At 40.3% G+C, this 23,918-nt stretch overlaps 3 protein-coding genes across 6 annotated transcripts in view; all 3 read left to right on the forward strand.

The window, feature by feature from the left end:
• The window catches only part of LOC116693755 (mixed lineage kinase domain-like protein), a 525,120-nt gene extending 501,404 nt beyond the window's left edge, over positions 1–23,716 (forward strand). For all 3 annotated transcript variants that reach the window (XM_032522982.1, XM_032522981.1, XM_032522983.1), the window contains exon 12: positions 23,650–23,716. The gene's annotated coding sequence lies outside the window, so the exon portion shown is untranslated. The remainder of the gene's footprint in view (positions 1–23,649) is intronic.
• Positions 5,184–18,189, forward strand: wfdc1 (WAP four-disulfide core domain 1). 2 transcript variants are annotated; one of them, XR_004332988.1, is made up of 7 exons: positions 5,184–5,705; positions 14,346–14,541; positions 14,706–14,789; positions 15,508–15,648; positions 16,581–16,640; positions 16,725–16,781; positions 16,883–18,189. XR_004332988.1 is itself a non-coding variant. In XM_032523028.1 (7 exons), the coding sequence occupies exons 1-6, from the start codon at positions 5,610–5,612 to the stop codon at positions 16,778–16,780; spliced, it is 624 nt and encodes a 207-aa protein (XP_032378919.1). In that variant the 5' UTR covers positions 5,185–5,609; the 3' UTR covers position 16,781; positions 16,883–18,189. The 2 variants fall into 2 exon arrangements, 1 of the variants encoding a protein (XP_032378919.1); XM_032523028.1 differs by having other exon boundaries at positions 5,185–5,705; positions 16,581–16,631.
• The window catches only part of dyrk4 (dual-specificity tyrosine-(Y)-phosphorylation regulated kinase 4), a 32,505-nt gene continuing 29,154 nt past the window's right edge, over positions 20,568–23,918 (forward strand). Inside the window, exons 1-2 of the mRNA XM_032522929.1 lie at positions 20,568–20,633; positions 22,144–22,210. Coding sequence (XP_032378820.1) covers positions 20,602–20,633; positions 22,144–22,210 — 99 coding nt within the window. The 5' untranslated portion in view covers positions 20,568–20,601. The remainder of the gene's footprint in view (positions 20,634–22,143; positions 22,211–23,918) is intronic.

Genomic DNA, 23,918 nt, shown 5'->3' on the forward strand with positions numbered 1-23,918 from the left:
ATCACATCCGCAACAAGGATGTGACATAACCAGGATGCCCATAACAGCAAACTCAACGACTCATAGCAGATCTCCACACACCAATGGGTTACATCACGCATGCTCTGTCCACTAACATTAAGTCTATGGTTCTTCCTTGGCGCAAGTATCACACTTCTACCAAGTTTCATGCAGATGAACAAACCAACAATCCAACCAATTGAACTGAAAATCCAACCTTCTGGGCGGAGGTAATAGCATCTTGGACATGAATTCAGTGTTCCCAGAGGAGGATTTCTATTTACTTTGTTGATCCTCGGACTTTTTCTTGAGCGCCATCAGGAGGTTGACTTTTTCTTGGTGAAATGTCTTTATCACTATCAGATGGATTGTCATGAAATTTGGTAGACATGCCAGAGGATAAATCATAACGTCTTTGGTGATCCCCTGACGTTTCATTGAGCACCATCATCCACATTTAAATGTCTCCAATACTTTGCTTTATGAACAAATACTTGCAAAGGTAATGACATTCACATCTGCTTTAGCCGTACTTGGTGTTTAGTTCTAATAATATAAGCATGCTAACACGCTACACTAAACATGACCTGGTAAACATTAGCATTAGCTGACAGTGCTGCTTTTATGACTGTAGAGTCTGCCACTTCACCCTAACAAAAACCTTCTTCATAACAAATTATGTATTCAATAGTCCACATTTAATATAGCTGAACATTTCTATGAAGCATGAATGAATTTGAAACCTTTTAGTCAAAAGTGTGGTGAAAAACAGAAGCAATCATTATCAATTCCAGGTGTATACACTCAGTACAGACATACAGTAGATACAATAAATGCAAACTATATATACATATTACACCTTGTAAATGTTTCAAGTACACAGACACAGAAACTAACCACTACCAGCGCACGTGCGTAAACCTCTGTTAATCCACAAAGCTCACATATTCCATCCAGATGCACAAGCTGGACTTCATTATGTGACATATCCCACACATATTCCCATTTGGTTTGTATAAAATCATATTTACTGTTGGTATAACAGTCACATGTAGCTGAGGAGCTGCCCTGAACACTGAGCTAGAGTCATCTCTGGATAGCTACCAACTATCACGCCATGAATCAGACTGGAATTAATCCTAACGATTAGAAGCATGTGATGTGAAGCCCCCTGAGACTCGCAGACGCTCCACCCTGCAGAAACTAAGCAATAATATGTCTTTGCCTCCAGACAAGACCTCTCAGATGAAAGGAATTCTGTCCGCCTCTGAACACACTGATCGGCTGACTCTATCTCTTCCTTCCTCTCTCTCTCATTTCTGTCATTCAACTTTTACAAATTAGCATTCCGCTCTCATTCACAACTGTACTAATGGAAGCCCTGTTCAGACTGAATGCCATGTCTGGGTTAGCTGTGGGAAAAGTTACGTCTATGGAGATACAGTACAGTGCGTGTGTGTGTGTGTGTGTGTGTGTGTGTGTGTGTGTGTGTGTGTGTGTGTGTGCACTAAGTTGTTGTATCCGTAGGCTGGAATGTGTGAATGTTTCACCCCTGATCCTGTCCATGAATGTAATTGTTTAGTTTACTTAATACTCATGCATACATTCCAGAATTAGGAAGGAGGCAGGATATGGATGATGTACGTGACAACATGTCTGGGAATATTAGCACGCTGTCTACTACTGGAAACTGTGCAGCTGAAGTTTTCCCTATTAATTATGGAAGAACAAAAGATAAATAATTATTCTGTGATTCTTTTAATCTCTTTCAGATTGTAAATAGCCCCACCAGACCAAACCTAAAACATCCAGAAAAATCATCCTTAATTGATCTTATTCTTACAAATGTCCCTCACAAATACTCTTGTGCCTCTGTTTTTGCAAATGATATAAGCGATCATTGTCTTATAGCATCTGTAAGGAACACGAAAATTCCTAAAACAAGGCCGCGCATAATCTTTAAGAGGGCAATGAAGCAGTTCTCAGTTCAAGGCTTTTTACGTGATCTGTATGATTTTGATTGGGGAAGAATTAGTCTTATTGATGATGTTGAAAATGCTTGGACATTTTTTTATAATGGTTTCACAGGCCTGGTAAATAAGCATGCCCCCCTCAAAAGACAAAGAGTGAAAGGGCGAAATAATGTTTGGTTTAACAATGAACTGTCTGACCTTCTTCTGGAGCGAAATCAGGCCTGGGCTCAAGCTAGGAAGTCAAAGCTTGAGTCTGATTGGTTGATATTTCGGCGGTTACGCAATCTATGTACTGTCAAAATTCGAAATCCCAAATCTGCTTATTTTTTTTCAAACTCCAAAAAATTTAAAAAAACCCCCCAGTTCTGGAAAAAAATAAAATTATAACGAAATAAAAACAGAGACAAAGTCCTTTTGTAGGGTTTAGAAAAAAAAATCATTTGAAAAAGACAAATTCCAATAGTTTCAATACATTTCATTACGCCCCCCCTTTTATAAAAACACTAAATTTTAAATCCTCCCACGGTTGCCCTGTTGACCCCAAATTTCCCAGCTCAACCTTTTCATTTCAAGCAGTACCCGTACAAAGTAAGGAAGGCCCTAGGATTTAACCCCAAAGAAACTCGGCCCAGACAAATTGAACCATATTTTTTTAAAATAGCGAGATCTGATAGCCAATCCTTTAATACTAATTTAAAACCTTTTTTTTAGCCACAAACAGGTACCAGCCATTGGAAATCCCATTTTCCCCCCCTTCACAAAGGGGTGATCCTCAAACAAAAAAACTAAGGCCTTTTCAAAAATTGCAGATTAGAAATTTTTGGGAATCACTATTGCAATTAAAAACTACAAATTAATAACAATTTCTACTGAATTTAAACGGTTTTTCAAAAAACCAAAAACAATAACGCTGTTTCAAAAAGTTGTTAAGCCCTAGCAAGACTTTGGACAAAAACCACGTCAGCACTATTTATTATTTGTCAAAAAGCTTTGACCAAGTGGATCAAAAATCCCTTCGAGACTCACCTTTGGGGACTATCAGAACAAGCTGGGAGGTTTTAACATTACCTACCCGGGAGAAAACAAGGGTTGCAGTAGAGGGGGTTATTCTGCCTCCTAATTTTTAAAAAGGGTGCCCGGGCCAATCCTTGGGCCTTTCTTTTTTATTTTTTTTTTTTTTTAAACAAACAACCTCGGGGAAATAAAAAAAAAATAAACTACATTACTACGCGTGAACTGTTCTCTATTTTTCTGGGTCCCATTAGGTCAACAATCCCAAACTTACAGTGCTTTAATATCTTGCAACAAATCGGCTTCTTTAAAAAATTTGGGTTTTAAATCTAAAAAAAAATAAAATCAACTTTTCACTCTGGAAAAACAAATAAAATAAAGTCCCCCAAACCTTTGTAAACCTTTGGTACGAAATTTAAAAAATTCCCCCTTTTCAAATTTTGGGTTTACCATCGACCAATCATTGCTTTTTTAAAGCATATCCCGATTTGTAAAAAACTGAATTAAGTTTGGTTTTTTTCTTTTAAATCAAGTCTTTTTTACATTTTAAACAAAAAAAAAAAAAAGTAAATGCAAATTCTTTTCTTGTTGGACTACGGGAATTTTATAAAAGCATTCCAAAACCCCCATGTCTTCTGTTTTGGGCACTGTGTTTTTATGGAGCCTTGAATTCATCACAAAATTAAAATCTCTCATCATCCTGTTTTTTTGTATTCTCGGGGGGGTGGTTTTCACTCTCGATTCGGCTTGGGTGCACTGGCTTTTTATTTATAAGGCAGATTAGGACTTCTTCCCTTATTTAACACCACATTTTTTCCCCCAGTCTTCAGGGGAAAATCACCTGCGCCAAGGTTTGTTTTTATTGAAAAGCCCCCAAAAACCCGCACTGACTTCGGAAAAGGGCTTTTAATTTTGCAGCCCACTGCTGGTAGCTTCAAAAAGAACTCCATTTTAAAGGGGTTGGTCTCATTTTATTCTTTAAATTTTAAAACCACAAAGGCATCTGTTGTCCTTTTTTTAAATTTTTTTAGGGCCCCGGATTTATGATGACATGTTTTTTTAATTGAGTGAAAGTGGTTTTGTTTTACTGTAGTTTTCTGTTGAAAAAGTGCTGCTGCCATTCCGGGCCCTTGTAAAAGAGATTTTTAATTCAAGATTTTATCCTGGTTAAAAAAAGGTTTCTGAATAAACGGGGTGGGCAGTCTACATTTTTTCAAAAACATGACAAATATTAAAAACAAAAGGGGAAATTTCATTCCCCCTTATTTCATGCAAGAACAGAACGGACTAGCCTTTAAAAAAGGGGAAAAACTTAGCAAAATTCCAAAATTCTTAAATGCCACTGCAACTAAATGTTTTTACCAAAGAACCGGGAAAACTCTCCTGCTCTTAATTTTTTGAGTTTTTTTTTTCCGCTATCTCTGTATCTCCCCCTTTTCATTTCTCTCATTTTGCTCTCACTCTAACTCTTTACTCAGTCTTTTGTGCAAGTGAAGCCGGGGCCTCCCAGTGACATGAGCCCTGCTCCTGTAAAACTAATAAAGACTGAGATTTGTGCAGGCTACTTCTTTCCCCCCTTTCAGGGGAAGACATGAGAATGGAGAAGGGAGGGGAGACGGGGGGGAAAGGTTTTTGGGGGGAAGGGGGGGGGGGAATAGGGGGAGAGGCCAGTTTGGAGGGTGCAACTTGGGAAATTGTGAAAAAGAAAGACAGAGAGGCCCCTTTCCCTGAATCACACCACATCCTTTCATTTTTTTTTTGGGTCAATGCCACTGAAATCCCACTTTATCCTCTCCCAACATATTACACACATGGTGTACACACGGATATATTCAGGAGCATATCCTATCATGCACATCCTGTCCTGTAAATATGGAATGTAAACGCGGATGTTCAATAGTTAATAGTTACGATTCATGCTTGAATTCTAAGCTAGCAGTCAACAAATATTTTCAAACCCCATACTTAGCAAAGCCATTTATTTCCCCATCTACAATACCACAAGCGAGAAAAACATGTGAAGCACAGCTACAGTATATAAAATATTCGCAACCACACAATGACACAACTTGCATAAAGATCACCAGATGTGCAGCGAGATGCAACTAGGGTGCAAAAGGGGGGAGGTCTCTCACACACACTACCCTAGCTAATGCTCTCCCCTCCCTTTACCCACCTCCCTACTTCACCCCTCCTCTTTTCCAGAGACATGTGCGCAAGCTGTGCCAGCAGACAGTTTCAGCTCTCTACAACTGATGCACAGACAACTGCTGTTTCTCCCTTCCCCTGCTCCCCTAACTATTCTCCTTCTTTCGTTTCTTCCCTACACTGCCTTCATTCATCCCCTCTGTACTTTCCCCTTTCTTCCCTCTACTTTGTCATTTTGTCCTGCACTTTTCCTCAGGCGGTTATAAAGGCAGGTCTCACTGGAGAGAGAGAGCTTGTGTAATCACTGGCTGCACATGAGCACCAATGAGTTATTGCTTCAGCTGGAAAGGCACCACGGACGCGTAGAGGACAAACTTTGGAATAAGGAGAGAAAGAAGGAATACCTCGGAAACAGGAAGGGAGGAGAAGGGAGGGAGACGCAGAAAGTGTTTGGAGCTGAGGTGCAGGATACAGACCATGCCAGGCTCTGTGGTGCTGCTACTGCTGTCCCTGTTGGTACTGGCCACAGGAAGTGATGCCAGGAGAATCAGGAAAAGAGGACTCAACCATAAGGTGGGATTGCTAACCTCACCTTTGACTTTTGTATTTGTTCACGTGTGAGTGTGATGCTTTTCTCGCTGTCTATCTTTTGACTTCTTTCAGAATATGCTCCAAAGTGGAAGTAGGTGAAAGCTCACAGCATTACAGCACAATACCGGCTCTGTTGCAGAGAGCTGGTTTTCACATAGTCCCAGCAGTTTTGTGGTGGAGGTGAGAGGTGGTCGAGTTGACCCTAGTGCTATAATCCTGCTATGCTATGATCATAATAAGTGGTATTCATGAACTAATTCCCTTTAACCAAGTATTGTACTTAAAGAAATGATTTGACATTTAGGGAAATATGCTTATTTGTTGCATAGATAAGAAGATCAGTACCCCTCTCAGTCTAAATATGAGACTCCAGCCAATAGCATAAAGACTGGAAGCAAAACGATACGCAAAACAGCTAGCTGGCTCAACCACCGACCAGCTCCTCTCGACTTTACTAATTAATAGGATTGTCACTTTTAAACCTGGAATTCGGTACCATCCTTTTTTTTTACTTTAATGTCTCTGTAATAACAAAAATGTAATTTCAACACTTTAAATGAAAAGTTATTCATACAGAAGATTTTGTTTTCCAATATTTTGCTAGAATCTGCTGTGACATCCAGAACAGAACTGCAACATTTTTTGGTTTATGCGTGGATTAAACAAAAAAGATAAAAATCTACATGTCTTATTGCTACTTTGGTATTTGTATGGATTAAAAAATAAACAGGTCTTTAAGTCTTTGAGCTAAGTGGCTTTAGTCTTAATTTACTAAACAGATATGTGTAATTGAGTGTGATATTGAACAACGTGCACTTTACATCCACTCTATGATAATGTTAACTTTATAAGTATAGGGAAAAAATATATATCTATATGTACATACTGTATGTATACTATATATCAGTTTTGTGTAGTTGACAGACATAGCTGGTTTACAGACTAAGATTTAACAAATGGTCATCTTTTAAGGTATGATGCATTGCTAGAGATCATACCACCATAAACTCTATAAAGTATGCAAAAATTAACGCCATTTCAGCTACAAAATAAAAAATGCTGACCACATGTTAATGCATCCCTATTAATGATGAAGTGGATATTCGGTCCTTTTGAAGCTATAAAACATTTTATTGGCAAAGCTTCTGTGCTTTCATGTCAAATTTGAAGGCCGAACCTTAACTTGCAATGGAGCATTACTTCATTGTGATAAATGGCTTCCACCACTGGAAACGAAGCATCAGTTTTGATGAGGAGCAGTAAGTGGAGTGTGCAGCAGGTTCCATATCAGTAATTGAAGGGCAAACCGGATGTTTAATGTCTGTGTGTGTGTGTGTGTGTGTGTGTGTGTGTGTGTGTGTGTGTGTGTGTGTGTGTGTGTGTGTGTGTGTGTGTGTTTCGAGTGGATTATTAGGACAGGAACTGAATTTGCAGACTGGGCCCCTGCTTGTTAGCTCAGCTTAGTGTAACTGATTGATCATCTCTAACAAGGGCTCACTGTTGCGTGCTGCCTTCTCTTTCTTTTTCCCTCTCGTGCTTCAATGTTCTCACTTTCTAACTGGTTTATGCCCTCATTGGCCCTTTTCTCTCTCTCTTTCTCTCGTTCTCTGCCTTTATCTCTTTTCCCTTCTTTTATACGAATCCTTTACCCTTTTGCCCTCTCTCTGCCGAGCTTTGTCATCCCCCTCGCCCATATGCCTCTCTCAGCAAAGCACCCCTGTTTTTCCTCTTTCAAGTCTCTTTCTCTCGTCTCTTCGTGCTCTCAGGATGGGCCAAAAGCACTGTCTTGCTGGACTCTGCTTCAAAGCTGCTGTAATTGGAACATGCCGAGACAGCTGAGCAGACCGAGTTTGCCTCTTTCCCTCTGAACCTTTTCATCTCTATATCTTTCAATCTGTCATTTTTTTAACCACCTCCCCCGCTCTTACACACACACACACACAAACACACACACACACACACACACACACACACACACTCACAACCCGCCTCATTCATAACACTGGGACCGTGCAGAAAGACAAATTATAGTCACTGACTATTTCACGTAGGCACTGTGCTATGGAATTGTGTGTCTTGAAAGGAAAAATGGTAAAAAATGTTTAACAAACCCAAGACCACCAGCAGGCTTAGTTTGTCTTGCATTATTCTGAATCATTTATTTATAAAAATAAACACTATGATCACTTGAATGTCTTATTTGTATGTCTTGTTGTTTTGAAATAGGACAGATAAACAGAATCCACACTATGGAATGGAAATGTATTATCAAAACATAAGCAGCCAATTTTAACATTTCATTATTTACACTTTGTCTCAATTCAATTCAATTCATATCAAAATTATGTTTTCTATGCCTCTTTATCTTACTATCTTTGCATCTTTGGCTTCAACTTCATTTATCTGACCTAAATATGTAAAGCTCTGACCAGAACGTTGTCTGTTTGACCTGTGGGTGAGATGGTCTGGGAGATCAGAGTCATGTCCACCTCCCCCTGGTACAAGGTTCAAAGGTCACAAGTAGCACTTTCTTAATGTCCTCTTTGTGTTTAACAGGGGGAATGCATGGCTAATATTGCATGGCTGATGATGCATGGCTGATAATACATGGTGTGTAATAGGTGTCAGACCTTACAACCAAGAGAAAAGTGTTTGATGGGTAGATGGGAACACAGGTGGAATGGCTTGGGCAGCAGAAGTTGCACTCACACACACACACACACACACACACACACACCGACCAGATTATTTAGTCTCATACAGCCCTCACACAGTCTGACTCAGACACCTGTCTGGGCATGTCAGTGAGGGTGTCTGAGACTACCACCATAAATCTTTACAGTTTCATTTATTTGATGTGATGTGGGCCATTCTGAAAGCACCTGGTATTACTGTAAGACAGTGGCCCTGCAGATGCTCAGAAACATGTGTGCTTCCTGGCTGGCCAGCTATTTGACTTGGCCTGGGGCTGCTTTGTAAAACAAAACAGATCCACACACTGCTTTTTCACTAATGGAAATTTGTAGTTTTTAAGGAAGTGATATTTTGTAAAGATAAGATGAGCTTACCGAATGTAACGTACTGTGATGGCCACTCATGCTATCAAGTAAGAGTAAAGCAAGAGGTTTCAATCATTGATTGACTTAAAAGGAACATTTTCATTGTGACGGTTGAGAATCAACGTGTATTTGATATAACTGAATTGCACAATCACTGACACATCACTGCCTTAATGCCCTGCTTATTCTCTATCAAGAAAAAGTATGGTCAAGTTTACTCTTTTCAATGTTAAAGTTTGTTTGTGGTGATTTAACTCTTTAGTAGAACACAAACAAGATCAAAATCGAAACACAATCAGTACCATGGACGCACACACAAACCAAAAAGACAAACTATTTTTACATCAACTACTGCTTAATATTTTTCCAGTAATGTTCCTCTAATGTTCCAGACATTTCTTTTAAATGGCAACAAAGTTTTTGTATCATCACACAGACAACAGAGAGAACAATTGTAGCAAATCTGAGTCTGAGTATGTGAGACCACAGACGTGTTGGTGTCCATAACTCTGCATAAAGCTGCACTACAAATGGAGTAGAGAGCAGTTAGACAGCAAATGAGTTGAGGGGGACCTCTGTCATGGCCATCCCTTCTACCTCAGACTTTGACTGACAGGTTGCAGACGCTATTTCAGACTGTTTTACCAACACTAATTAGCTGCACTCACAGTTGATTTACCTGCCTCCTGGCAAGTACACCAAGCCTCAAAAAGTCTGTTTGTCTGCAGTTCAGGGTTAGAAATCCCCACTCTGCCAGTCTGTTTGAAGTTCAAGGACTGCTTTGGCCATTTGCGCATTGACCCTTGTTGACTGCCAGCATGTCTTCCCCATCACTCATTAAAACTCTCATCTCCGACTGATTTACAGGCTCTGTTTGCCTCACAGTTTAGCCTGATGTGTCTCTATCTATTTGCACGTCTGTCTGTCTTTATGTCAAACTGACTGCTGGTATAGAGACAAGAAATGAGTCCTGACAACGCAAAAGCTAACCAGATGTGTGCTGTGGGCTACTTCACTCAGTAGACATGGGAGATCTGGCACATTTTAGTTGACATTCAATGTAAAATAACATAGCTTTTCCTTGTGCACAGCCTTGACCATGCAGTTATGTGTGTGTGTGTGTGTGTGTGTGTGTGTGTGTGTGTGTGTGTGTGTGTGTGTGTGTGTGTGTGTGTGTGTGTGTGTGTGTGTGTGTGTGTGTGTGTGCGTGCATCCTTGCCAAGGAAGCAGAAACTCTCAATATCTGTCTGAGATCTCTGCGTGGAACCATGAGCAGCCTGATCTCAGTACAGTTTCGAAGTCAGACAAGGTCTCCAGTGGATTCTCCCCACAAACTCCCAATAAACCACAGAGATAGAGCACCAAAAAGAGAGACAAGGAAAGACAGACGGAACAAGAACTGTTGTTTAAGATCAACCGTTACAGCCACCATCATGTTTTTCAGCCCAAAAGATCAAGAGATCAAGGAGAAAAACTGAGGGGAAGAGAGATAGTGAGTGTTTCAGACAGAGACAGGCTGAGAGACATGCCCACATGCCCACAGATAGACATAAAACATCCCACACAGGCCCGCTGGCAGCGTCTCTATAGGAGAGCAACAAAGCAGACAGGAGTGTAAATAAACATTGTGGAACATCAGAGAGATGTGCCCAAGATTGTGTGAAAGAGCACAAGATGAAGACCATGACAGCTCTTATGGCACATAAAGATATGAAGGCAGACACAAGAGGAGCCCTGAGAGTGGAGCAGTTACAGTAAGAGCTGAATGATAGCAAGGCAACAGTATGCAAGAAGTAGCACCTTCAATGTTGGCAACTCTGAGGCTCAGGGATCAATACAGTGAACACATTTTAAAGAATGATGGGCTTCTGCAGTGTACAGCAGTGGTTCCCAATTTTTTTGGGGGTCTGATGTACCCCACAGCCCTGCCAGTTGAACTCACTTACCCCTTTGTCAATTCCCAATGTATATTCCAAATCTATAACAGTTTTCATTAATCATCATATTGTTAATGTTTTCATTCTTGTTGAATTGTAAATATTTAGGCTGGTTTGGTTTGATCAACAATCATACTACTAGTAAGCTACCACTGGGAGTGAAGCAGAATTTTTTAGCTCAATTGCATTTTAAGCCCCCAACGTCGACTTCCAGGCAGCTAACCCTAACCTTAACCATTGCCTAATCCAAGTGCCTGCTAGGCAGCGCTGCCTGGAAGGCGATGTTGGGAGCTTAAAACCCAAAGCAACAATGTTTTAGTCATTTAGCCATCACTTTTAGATTTTTATTTATACAATGTATTCATTACTTTAAGCTACTTTAGTTTAAACCTTCTGTGCTCACTTGCTAACTCGTATGCACGCAATGTTACATAGCTGCAACATGTAGTGTTCAGGTCTAACAGCAGATGTACTTATTCAATTAAATCCTAATTTTGATTTAACCAGTTTCAATTTTCAAATAAGTTGAGCTGCTCCACAATCTTTCCACGTACCGCCCTAAAGTACCCCTGGTTAGGAGTCACTGGTGTACAGTATTAATGTGTAGAAGTAAACTCACCCTTAAACTACACACACAGTCACATAAACAGGAAGAGCACACTTGACCTTTTGTAGGAAACGCACGCAGGAGACTTTAGTAGCAGATCGGATATGAGACAAGTGGAATAAGGGCAGTAGCCATTATGTCCTTATCCAATCACAGCAGACTTAGTAGTCCTCATTCATAGGTCTAATTGTAGCAGGAGACATTGTGAACCACTGTGGCTCCACTTCCCTCCTGAGAGCCATGAATGATGAGCCTGAAGAAATCAGTGTATTAAATCAGTGTAAATTACGTTAGATCAGACACAGATTTCAGTAGTAGATTAGTGTTACGTTTCCAGCATTGCAGCTCCGAACCGCAACGTTGGGACGGACGGACCCCTTGTTTCTTTAGGCTAACTATGTTAGCTTTGGCCTGGCTTTCTACGGGGAAAAAATAGCCAGGCGACGTTGTGATTACGTAGCATTAATCAGATCATTTGGTTCGTATTTGCAGCAAACATAAAACACTGACTACTGTTAGTAGCTTCACTGACTTTCCATGAAAAACTATGCAGCTTCTGCCTATGGTACCTTTCTTCACACGGAGAGCCTCACTTCCCAGAAAACAGTGAAAGCTTAATTTTCTATCAAGCAGCTACAAAAGTTTTAGCGTCAAGATCGCAACGTCCTGCGATGTGACTATCACGCATGCACACATTGTGATGTAGACAATGAAACAAAATATCTCGCAGCCCTTAATGTGAAACCAGAGGCATGTTGTTTCCTTCACTCTAAAAAGTACATATAGTTTTGCATAGTTCAAAAATTGTATAGTGCAACCAGAAACAAAGCAACACATTTCGATTTTCGATGCCTCTGGACACAACTGAAAAGATCGCCAACCAATCAGAGCCACGAAAAGAAAAAGCAGGAAAAAAATGAGGTTCGGATCACAATCTTTCTCAAATTACAGCTAACCAGTACACTAATATCTTTTTCTGCTCAACGACGATTGAAAGCTATGTAGAGCTGAGGGGAACTGAATGTGTCTGTCAGGTGAAACTTCTTAGTAGATTTGTCATTTTGAGTGGCACCTTTTACTTTACACATGGTCATTTGATCACTGCTTAATACAAATATATTGATTAGAGCAGCTCAAAATAGAAAAACCCTAATCAAAGTGTAAGTAAACAAGGCTAAGAGTCTTACCAAGGCTTCAACTTTCTTCCAATACAGTTTTCAAGGCACATTTCAGCCAGGACACCAAACAGTATTGAAATTTGAGAACCATTCCTAGAAGTGATGTACAACCAAAACTACTAATGCGAGAGCTTCCTGCTCCCTCCACAGTGTGAATCCCCCGTCCCTCCCCCCTTCACCCCGACACCAAAGAACCATCCAACCACTAAGCTCTCAGCTGCCAGAACAAATTAATGTGTGTTTAAAGTGAACACAGATACTGTGTGTGTGATACCACCGTTAGCGCCAAACATTTGCTTTCGTTTTTCCGGTTGGTTTGTAAGAGCGTTCAGTAAGCCTGCCAAATAAACAGCACAGTTTTAATGACCGTGTGCAACCCACAAGCTGATTATCTAATTACAAATCTAGTGTAGAGAAAAACACCCATTTCTCTCACTCCCTCTTTCTCTCTCTCTCTCTCTCTCTCTCTCTCTCTCTCTCTCTCTCTCTGGAACACCATCCCAAATGAATGGCTTAGGCTGGAAAAGCAGAGGAATTCACCCACACAACTGAAAAGACATAAATTCTGAAAAACTGAAACTTGTGCTTGCATTTAATTTACACATGCATGTGTTATGACAAACTGGAAATGTAAATGTTGAAGCACAGCCATAATGGCAGTGTAAAAAGGAATTAGATAAGCAACCAGCTACACAACTTCCTGTGCCATTCAGAGAGTTCTAAGGTAACCACCTTGCACCCCCACCAATGGCCTAATATCATTTAATTGTTCCTTGTTATGTTCTTCAGTGGCTGTTTTAACAGTGATGTTAGACCAGCCAGTAAACATTACATCGTTGCTCATTGCTTTTTACAGCAGTAAGAAGGAAGGAGTGGAATGGACTGTACACTTGATTTCACTGGAGTTTGTTATACTCCATTTTAATGAGAGTTAATGTTTAGTTAAGGGCAGCAGTGCTTCTTGGGATTTTGTTGTAATATTTCCTAAATGTAGATAACCCAGAACAAAAAATAGCTGCTTGTATTGTTGCACAAAACTTGGGATATTTGATACCAGCAGTGTGAAAGCATGTAAACCCACAACATGTGGACATGTCCAAACCAATGAGAAGGAATCAAGAGTAGCAGCTTTGTAAAAAACTACTATGGCACAGAGACCATGCCTGTGTTTCATATCTTGTAATGTTAGCCTCTGCAATGCATGCATCTTCACAGCAACAGTGGATTGTGCCTTGCTGTTTGGGTACACATGCATGTGTGCACGCAGGCCTACACTGTACGTTGCCAAATCCGTCGAAGTGTGTGAAGTGTGTCTCTGTTTGGCTCAGGATCCTGTAGCCTACTTTCTCCCTGTTAGAATCCAGAGTTTTTCCCCACAGTAAATCACCTCCCAAGCCAGGTCAAGACAGACGCTAGCAGGCAGGCACGCATACTGAAGCCAAAACCTCCTGTCTTTAATGTAGCTCTGCTGTGCTGAAATGTGATCACTCACACCTGTGGCCGCCCTCTGGTGGCTATAAAGTGCGTGTGTGTGCAATTTTGGGAACATCCAGTGACGAGTCATTTGGAACTAAATGAGAAATTGTATTTCTTATCGAGTGGCATTCACAAAAACCATTTATGACGTCTATCAAAAACATTGTATGTTGTTGCCTGCCATCATGACCCATACTTAAATGGGCATCTATGACATCACCTAGTCATGAAGCAACAGTTGTAACTATGTGTAGATTTAGATTTTTAGCCAGCTGGTTCTAAAATTGATGCTTAAATGTCTGCGTCTACCAGAACAAACCACATTTACGTTTTTATTTATTTATTCCTTGCTTTCTGTCCATCAGGACTACGAGTACCCAAACCATTCCCAGTCCACCCAGCACCAGAAGAATGACCGTTGTCCACCGCCACCCCAGATGTTGCCGGAGAGAGCCTGTGAGGTGCCAGGCTGCCGCTCAGACTCAGAGTGTGAGCGCCATAAACGCTGCTGCTACAATGGATGCATTTACGCCTGCCTGGAGTCTGTCCAGCCCCCACCAGGTCAGCAGCACCAAAGGACAGACACACAGTAGTATTTTAGTTTTAGGGTTGCTTAGCAGAGGGTCAAATTGGGCCTTAAACTACTTGGAAATTACCACCTTTTTGTTTCTCTTTTTAAAAAAATAGTAGTTTGATGGCTGTGGTTCTATGTGTGTTCCGAGCAGTGTTGGACTGGCTGGTGCAGCCCAAGCCTCGGTGGTTGGGTGGAAACGGCTGGCTGTTAGATGGCCCTGAGGAGGTTCTGCAAGGTGGGTACACACACACACACACACACACACACACACACACACACACACACACATACCCCTGACCAGTCACTGAGGACAGAAAAAACACTTAGTAGTAGTGCCAGATGGTCAGCTTGCATAAAAATACCTCTCACCTAACTCTAATCCTCCATCATTTCAGCCTTCAAAAATCCCTAAAATGCTAATGCAATCCAGCCTTTACTCAGTGACACCAAACAATTTCTGTCAGCACATGTTGGTTTGATTTCACTATAGCTCTACCCTCCTGTCATGTGTGTACCCCTGATGAGATTTTCTGGCTCATTTATTGCCGTTGCTTGAACTTTTGCAGTACATAGCCTAAAGTAGGAGATGTTGTCAGTGTAGCAGCACTGAAAGTCACATTTTGGAGTCCATCTTTTAGAAATAAGCAATAACATGCATCCACAAGATGCATTACAGCTGGGCATAATGTTGCTGTTCCCTTTGACTGAAAAAAACTGTCATTTGCTATTCCTCAGTGAATATAGAAAGTTTTTGCAGGTTTTTCTGAAGTTTGCACAATGCAATGCTGGCATTCTGAGTGGAAAATGTAAAAGTAGACATGACTTTGAGGTTAAGGGATGATAAGTAAACAAAACAAAAGAAAACATACTGTCCACATAACCACAAAACGACCCTGGTGTATTTCATGTTTGTGATTTCTTCTGATACACATGGGGTGTTTTCTGCCCACTAGCTGAGGCCTGCAGCACAACTGAGGATGGAGACGAGCCTCTTCATTGTCCTACGGGCTACGAGTGCCACATCATCAATCCAGGAAACCCTGCCGCTGGCATTCCTAACCGGGGACAATGCATCAAGCAACGTGGCAACTCCGGTATGGCTAGAGTACTTCTGTTGGCTAACATAGCTGCAATAGCTTGGCCATTGGGATTTGGAATTGGCTTTGAAGCCAGCCCTTGACACACATAAAATCCAACCTATTCATATTTTTACAACTAATCTCCCGCTTATCTGATCTAATGGAACCTTTCTAATGGAAGTGTGTGCTCCTTTAAAGCACCAACGGACAGGGGCAGTGTGCCAGCAGTCTTTGAGTCAGGCCTGGTATCTCTTGGCAGATTATATGCTGACAGGTGCCAAGTATTAAGTAGATCTAAAAATACACAAATTGGAATGACCTGGCAACTCACTAGATGGCCTGAATTTATGATCTGTGGCTTAAGATGTGTGCAGAAATATTATTGTTATGATTTAATCAAAAGAACATTAAAGGGGCGCTATGCAGTTCTTGCTTTTTGCTTGCAGGTTTCTCTACAGAGCTGCCCCTAAGACTTTGGCATAGATATTTGGCAGCACCTAGGTTTACTTGCATCTGACACCTAGCTCGGTCAGTCTGCCTTTTCCTCTTTTTATGTTCCTGCTAACAATACTTTCCTAGCTTTATGCTTCTTTTTTGCGGACTCATGACAATTGTGTGGAAATGTTCCTGAATGGGGGCGTGTATTTGTGCAGTGCCGTGAAGCAATTTGTTACATCGCCAGACCTGATATCACGCGATACTTCCTGTTCGATACTTCCACTCACAGGCGCTAGGGGGAAGCAAGATGACCACCGTTAAATCAAAAAAAGTCACCATTCTAATGACTCCAAAGCTGTTCAGTTAAGGTAAAAAAAAAAAAAGCATAGTTCCCCTTTAACTCTTTAGTTTACATGCAAGAACTCACAGTGCCATGTGTATGATATTGATGTCAGATGTCAATCTTTTACTTAATCTTTTTTTCATTCTGGCCATTTTGTTTTTGAAAGATGGACGTGGTCTGAGGCAAAAATACTACAAGGACTACAAGGACTACTTAGGTAAGTGAGGTAATGTGGACAGCCTGAAAAGAATCACTATCCCTGAATCAGAAATCAGCAGAAATCTGCCTGACATGGCTTTGTCACTGACAGGTACCAGCACGAACAATGCAGTGGGCTACGAAAAACATCATCACAAGCTGGGATGAAGTAGGTTTTCAGCCACTTTGAACTATGTAAAACCAAAGACCTCTGCATCTTGACCTCACTTTAGACAAAGCCTTGTGTTTTTCTGCTGTATCTTCTCTCAGATCAACCGGACCTCAGCCTCAGCTACAACCATGACACAACTCCAGACATCAGCCCAGTACTGTTCGATCTGCTCACATCACACCCGAACCAGGATCAGATCTGCCCTTTTTACCAAAACTACAGCTGCTACCTCCTCTTTGCAAAGCTGCTGTATTGTAGCCTGTCCTCAGTTACAAAGTCCTTTTTGGAGACAAGTCTGACATAAATACCACAAACACAGCCAAAGAAATAAGTGCATATTTTGTCTCTCTGTCTGATGGCTGTAAGAAAAGATGGAGCAGAGGGTGTTGATGGCTAAGCAGAGGAGAGGAGAGCAGGGCGTGCACCAAAGCTGTTTATCAAATGTCTCAAAAAAGAAACAACAGGCCCTTGCCAATTTTTTGCTTTTTTCTTCACAACCCTGTGCCTCCCTGCCTCTCATTACTATTCTCACCAACGCATCTTTGAAACTTAAGCCCGGTCAGCGGAGAAAATCCAGACCATGTGTTACTTCTTCTGTCTTTCTTGTTCTCAGAAAGGACGGTGCTCACATTCCCTGGTCTGAAGTCTGGAACGTTTTATAGACAAATATACTGAATTAAATCCACTTGACAGAAAAAAACGCCATACTGTATGAGTGTGTGGATTGTGTCACTTTTAAAGGATTTGGAACAGCTGTAGATTAGTTTCAGCCAACAGATGCTGACCATGACTGCATTGCTGTGAAAATAAAACACAAAATAAGAAAAAATATTGCATTTGAGAGAGATGCAGATTTAAAGACGTACTCCACCACAAAATAAATAAATAACAATAACAATTTTCCTACTGAAAGGTTGTCCCTTAAATATTAAACTCTGTTTATATATAATATCTGTGGTTAATGTTCTAGTCATACAACAACTATCTACCAGTGCAGTATGGTGGGCACACATCTCCTACTTTGCAATAATCATACTGCATTATTTCAAAATACTGGTCCTTCTATTAAACTTCCCACTATGCAGTGCATCCATGATAATGAAAAGGGCCTTTTCACTGAGCAGATATCTCAAACTGGTCAAAAGATCTTCTGTGTTATTCTCAAGCATAACTTGCAGTCAACTGTTTCAACTTAGGTTGTGTCTAATATAAATTCAAAGGTGCTCAGCTTCATTGCTGCCTATAATGACAGGAGAATAAGCTGCTTGCCTAATAAGCTGAAGGTGTCCAACAGTGAGCTGTAACCATCTCTATGTGCAGAGCTAAAGTGATGTCGGAAAATTGCTTCTATCTGACTGGTGCTGTAATGTTGCCTCATTTATTCTAAATAAACCACATTGCTGAAGTCGGTCGTTCACATTGTTTTTCTGTTTTCTGCAAGATGATTTTAGGATTCAACTCACAGATGGTGAAAAAAGAAACCTCACAAATCTAATGCTATTGATATGTATGAGTACACTGCAGACATCTCCTTGGGTCTTGTAAAGGGTCTTAACAGTGTTCCTGATCCTATCAGTATATGCCATTATTCTTCATAATTCTTTACCAGTAGATTTGGGTGAAACATAAATTAGAAAAATGCAGTGTTTGCAGTTGCTTCTAAAATAATACCTAGATACTTATTTCACTGCCTAGGAATAAGCACGTAAAATGTGCAAGAATTACTCTTTTAATCAATATTGTCCTTTCAATTTGATTCCAAAAAACATTAGTATTTATGATCAAATGTGTAAAGCATCTTCGGGTTTCTTGAAAAGGCCATTCATTTTTTTTTTACCTTTATTTAGTAAATGTCTTCTTTCAGGACAGAGATGCTTAGCTGAGAAACATATGTTACATTTATGTGTACATAATCATAAATTCAGCATCGCAGCACTGAGCAAATCAGACATGCAAGTTTTGGTCAACCGCACTGAAGAAGAATGTGACACAGATACATTATAGGGCTAGAGTGAAATGTCCCTCCACACCACAAGGTTTTTTTTTTTACAAAGCCACTGTGATAAAATGTGCCGAGCTTATTAAAGTTTATAAAAACAATATGTTGTTACTGTTGATTCTGGGGAGTTGCAGCTTTGCCCTTTCTATGGAATTTTCCTATGTTTAAACTATGAGTGCAAGTTGTGTACCTCTTCAGGAGTCCAGACTGTGTAGATAACTCCCCCCCCCACACACACACACACACTTTACAAGGACCAACAGTTTTAACAATTTATCAGTGATACATCATTGTAGAACTATAGCCCTTTCTCACAGACGACATTTTGACATGTCACAGTAGCAAAGGCACAGGTAAATTAACGATTGATGAGTTCTATTTAACTGATTCAGTTTCATTGATAAAGTTATTAGTAACACCATGTTTTTATTGGGACAAGTCAAAATATCTGCTGTGAAAAACAGATTTACTGATAGAGATAAGGTTATAGATAAGGGTTAGGCTGTGAGGCAATGACTGCTGTTCTTTGATTGTTTAATTTAAGATTGTGAGACTTGCCACCAATCAGGAACACAACATCAAAGGGGTTAGTCTTGTGGATGCAAGATGAAAACGCACAGTAGACTAGCTCATTAGGAGAAGATAATTTACCTGGATAGTAACAGTCTCAGTATGTAGCAGGGGCGATTCTAGGGTCAGAACTTTAAAGGGGCTCAGCCCCTATTGAGAATGTGACACGGATACAGTGCCATGCAAAAAGACCTCTGATTGGCCAAACTACTGTCCTTGACGGGGTTCCAGGTGCAAACAGGTGACAGCAACACAGGATATTAGACCTGTTTCAAGACATTCAAACCTGTTATTGTTTTTCCTCTGTCACTATCAGACTAGTTCGCAAAGTCTAACTTGAAACACTAAAATTGATTTTTTTAATTAATTATTTTTTAATTTTTATTATAATGATTTTTTAGCAAGGCTGAGATAAAAAGGGTCTAAAATCGCCAATGGTATGTACAGTATTAGAAGAGTCATATAAAAGATGCACACTGTATCCATTACAGGTGTTTGACTGAGTGTTTTCCCATCTAATTATTAGTTGTTTTTTTATCTTCAAATCACTGGCAGACTGGGAGAATGAATCCGGTGTCCTTTTTTTAATTAGTCTTTTTAACATACATAATGTCTGGCTGGATACACTATGTCCAAAATACAGAGAACCTGTGACAAACCCTTTCCATTCCATTTCCTTCATTTTCCATCTCTGACTTTATCCCCTGCAGGACAGGAAATACATTTGAAAACAAAAGAAAAAAATTCAAACATCTACCCTTGATGAACTTGTTTTTATTTGTTTTTTTTCATTACCTTTTTAAGAGAATATCTCATAGCCCAGGCTATATGTTTGAGCATCTATTATATCATAGAGTTCGTATCGCATTCCAGATGTAAAACGAAGCTTGACTCAGTCAGAGAATGGTTTGTTAATGTCAATGCAATGCTACACCTGCAGTATGTGGGAAATGTATAGCCCAGTGGGAGTCTGTCTCTTCCTTTACCTTGCGCTCTCTCCCTCTCTCCTATCTCATGCACGCGTACCCGCCTGCGTCAGAAAAAAAACTAAACAAAAAAAATAAGGGAGAATCAAATTCTTAGTGAGTGCTTAGTGTGGCGAAAACAGCCATTGTGTTTTGGATAAGCTTGGGGGGGGAGGGGGGTCTGTCAGTGTCAGCTGTGTGTCAATAACGGGTCGGGGACTTACGTATTGGGCATGCCGCGCGTGACCGCTTCATCACTGCCACCTTGTTGATTTATTTCACCATGAGCGCGCCGAACAAATCGTCAGAAAAAAGGTAAGTGCGACGTTGTCCTGTCAGTTTGTGGACAAGTCAAATGTTTCAGTTTTTGACAGAAATTATCTTTACATTATTCTTTATAGTCTTTATATTAATATTCGTTTAGTAGTCAAATTCATTTAGCCTAGTCTATTAGTTAGATGGGTTTACTTTTAGTCAGGTAGCTGTCCATTCACTCCAACTTGTAGCTATTTTAACTATTTCACCATATTATTAACCTGCATTATATCAAGATCTCCATTAGGATTGATGCATTTTATATATATAATATGTGTTGCTTGGCTTTGTTTGGTTGCTTGCTTCATGTCCTGAATGCAGATAGTGTTGATGTTGTGTAACTTTACTAATGTCTCGCTGCTGCTTGTGTTGCTCTAGCTGCCTTTAAGGCATCTTATGGACTTCTGTCTGAACATTTTAACCTGTGCAAATGTCTTGCTGTTTTCTGCTGATCTGGTCTCAAAACATCTGGCCACAGGACTACAGTTGACAATCAGCCGGCTGCCTAAGGGCTGCGTGGCGTGAGCGTGCCGTTTTTGTATGACTTTACAGCCTTGTCTGTATACATGTTGGTTTCCCATTGATAAAAGGAAATAACAGCGTGTTTTTCAACTTTTTTGTACATGTTTCCAAATTTCGTTCTGTATTGACAGACCTCTGCAATATTTCAAAATTGATCGTTATTTATTATTATTTTTTAATCACATTTATATCTGCATTTATGTCAAAACCTAGAGACTTTCAAACATTAAAATGTCATTTATTAAATGTATTTGTGTCAAAATGAAATAGAAACATATTTTCGTATTGTAATCTGCCTGGAAAAGCTTCCAACACGCTTGCGCGTCGCGTTTCTAGCATGCACGCATTTTCGGCTCGAGCCATGCCTGAGACGTGCGTGTCACGCAGCCAGTGTGCAAGCTCTAACCTGTTAACATGGGAGGGGAAAAAAAAAATGGACACGCCACACAGCTGACACTCTCACGCCACGCAGGCAGTGTGCAGGAGCCCAAACACTGGCACATTTACAGTAATGTTGATTAATGTGCGTTGTCCTTTATAAATAAATCAAATTAAATTATTTATCTTCAGCTGTCAGCTTACTTGTTGAGACACTTGACCTGTCTGACTGACTTGACACCTCCATAAAACAGGCCCAGCTCAATGTTTTTAATATTACACAAATCCAACATGGGCCCAGAAGGTGTCACTGTAGCTCATGTAAAAGGCTGCACCAATTGAAAAGCCTCTGGGTCTTACAGCTGTGACTGTCTATAAGTGAAAACAGCTCACAAACTCATGTCATCTGAACATTGTGCTTTTTGATATGCTTCTCATCTCGTCTCAGTCAGGGTCAAGGGCAGCAAGGACAACATCAGCTGCTTTTTACAAGAGATTTTATTTTTGAACTCTGTAGCAATAAGTATTGACATCATTAAAGAATAGTTTCCGTGCATGCATTCAGGCCTAAGGTGCAATTATATTAAACATAGATTTTTCCTTTGGACAGAACATCCAAAAATAAGCTGGGGAAGCTATTAAAGGAGAGAAAAGGCACCTTTCCACTGCTGATCAAGGTAGGAGGATAGTGATTCATTCCTGGTAGCATGTGCTTATTACTAAGTCGTTGATATGCTTGTGTTTTTTCTTCTTGAAAGCCTGACCACTGCAGTATATTACTATACATTATAGTGGTGGCTCCAGCAATTCTACACCCTGTGTTGACCCGCAGCCCATTAGATAAATGTTATTTATGCGATTGTGTGCACTCAGCAGAAGTGATTTATTAGGGAACATGCTCTGCCTTGTGATGTTCTTGGCCTGCACCACTGAGCCATCTGACACAGGGTGCCTGTTTGTTCGCAAATGGAAAGCAAAACGACCCAACCCTGAGCCATCATAAGGTCACATATTGTATCGTGTGTAACTTTATGTGTGAGGTCATCTGCGCTGACACCACGTCATCTCTTCTTCCTGGAGAGTTCCACATCTTTCAGCTCTGTCCTATATAAGGACGCGTTCACGCAGCAGCGGACTGATTCACCCCCTCCCTTCCTGCGTGGAGGGTTTAGAGCAGTGATTCCCAACTAGGGGTACTTGTACCCCGGGGAGTACTTCTGCTTGTGCAAGGGGCTATGTGGACATATTGTGGAGCAGCTCAACTCATTTGAAAAAAATAGAAATTATGACTTGATTCATGTACTGTAATTTTATGTTTACAAAACAGTAACAATGCACAATTAAACATTAACCTTGTATGAGAACAAGGAGAGATGCATTGAACCAGGTTGTAGCACAATTGTTATTTTCCGCCTGTAGTCCCCTTAAACAGGTAGCTGAATGTAATGAATACACAAAGGGAGGAAATCACTGAATAAAAAGCTAAAAGTAACCCATAAGAGGCTAAAATGGATAGCCAAAAGTATTGACCAAACATTTCAAATGGTTAGCTAAAAGTAATGAATAAACGATGAATGTAAATAGTTAGCTAAAGCAATGAATGGTTTAAACATTGAGTTTTCCTCCCCAGTAGTACTAATAGTAGTAGTAGTAGTAGTAGTGGTAGTAGTAGTAGTAGTAGTAGTAGTAGTAGTAGTAGTAGTACGATTGCTAACCAAAACAACCTAAAGATTGACAATTTAATTGTCTCCAAAAATAACAATATCTACTTTTATATAATTAATAGTGTTATACTTTTGGACCACATTGATGAAGGAGTACCTGAGTTCATTGAACAAGGCAGTGCAGAAAGCAGTGGTGTTTCAAAGCCCCCCCGGACCTCCTTCACTGAGCTCCCACAGGACACCTTTACTTACTGTTGATTAAACGTTCAATACAGTGTGGATCTCTTTGCCTTGAGGGCGTACGAGCCAGTGGAGCAGAAATGACTAAATCTCTCTGTGGAACATTTTACAGGGCCCTGCCGGTTGTCTCACTCCAAAGCTTCCTGGGCTCAGGGTTCATTCAAGCTATATTTACAACATATATAAGATCACTGTATGATACATACAATGAGATTCAGGTGCACTACTTGAGACAGAGTTCAAAAATATACCTTTTTGTCACATGCAACTCACATACACAATTGTCAACATATGCACATGCCTTAAGTAAAAAGTTAAAAGAGTAAAATAGCTGTATGTATTGCACCAGTTGTAATAATAAAAACAAGTGTAATACTTTTGCATATTGTACAGCTGCATCGATAGGCTTCAGAGCAGAGTTCAGTCTGCTAATGGGTTTTGGATGAAAACTGCTCATTAATCTCTTCCCCGAGGGGAGGAA

The sequence above is a fragment of the Etheostoma spectabile genome, chromosome 8 (assembly GCF_008692095.1).
Source record: "Etheostoma spectabile isolate EspeVRDwgs_2016 chromosome 8, UIUC_Espe_1.0, whole genome shotgun sequence".
NCBI classification, from domain to species: Eukaryota; Metazoa; Chordata; class Actinopteri; order Perciformes; family Percidae; genus Etheostoma; species Etheostoma spectabile.

What these genes read in the sequence shown, in the direction of transcription:
- wfdc1 (XM_032523028.1), top strand. Translation starts at nt 5,610, where the DNA reads ATGCCAGGCTCTGTGGTGCTGCTACTGCTGTCCCTGTTGGTACTGGCC. An exon ending in AAAGAGGACTCAACCATAAG is followed by an intron (nt 5,706 to 14,345) that starts GTGGGATTGCTA and finishes TCTGTCCATCAG; the next exon opens with GACTACGAGTACCCAAACCA. An exon ending in GTCTGTCCAGCCCCCACCAG is followed by an intron (nt 14,542 to 14,705) that starts GTCAGCAGCACC and finishes TGTTCCGAGCAG; the next exon opens with TGTTGGACTGGCTGGTGCAG.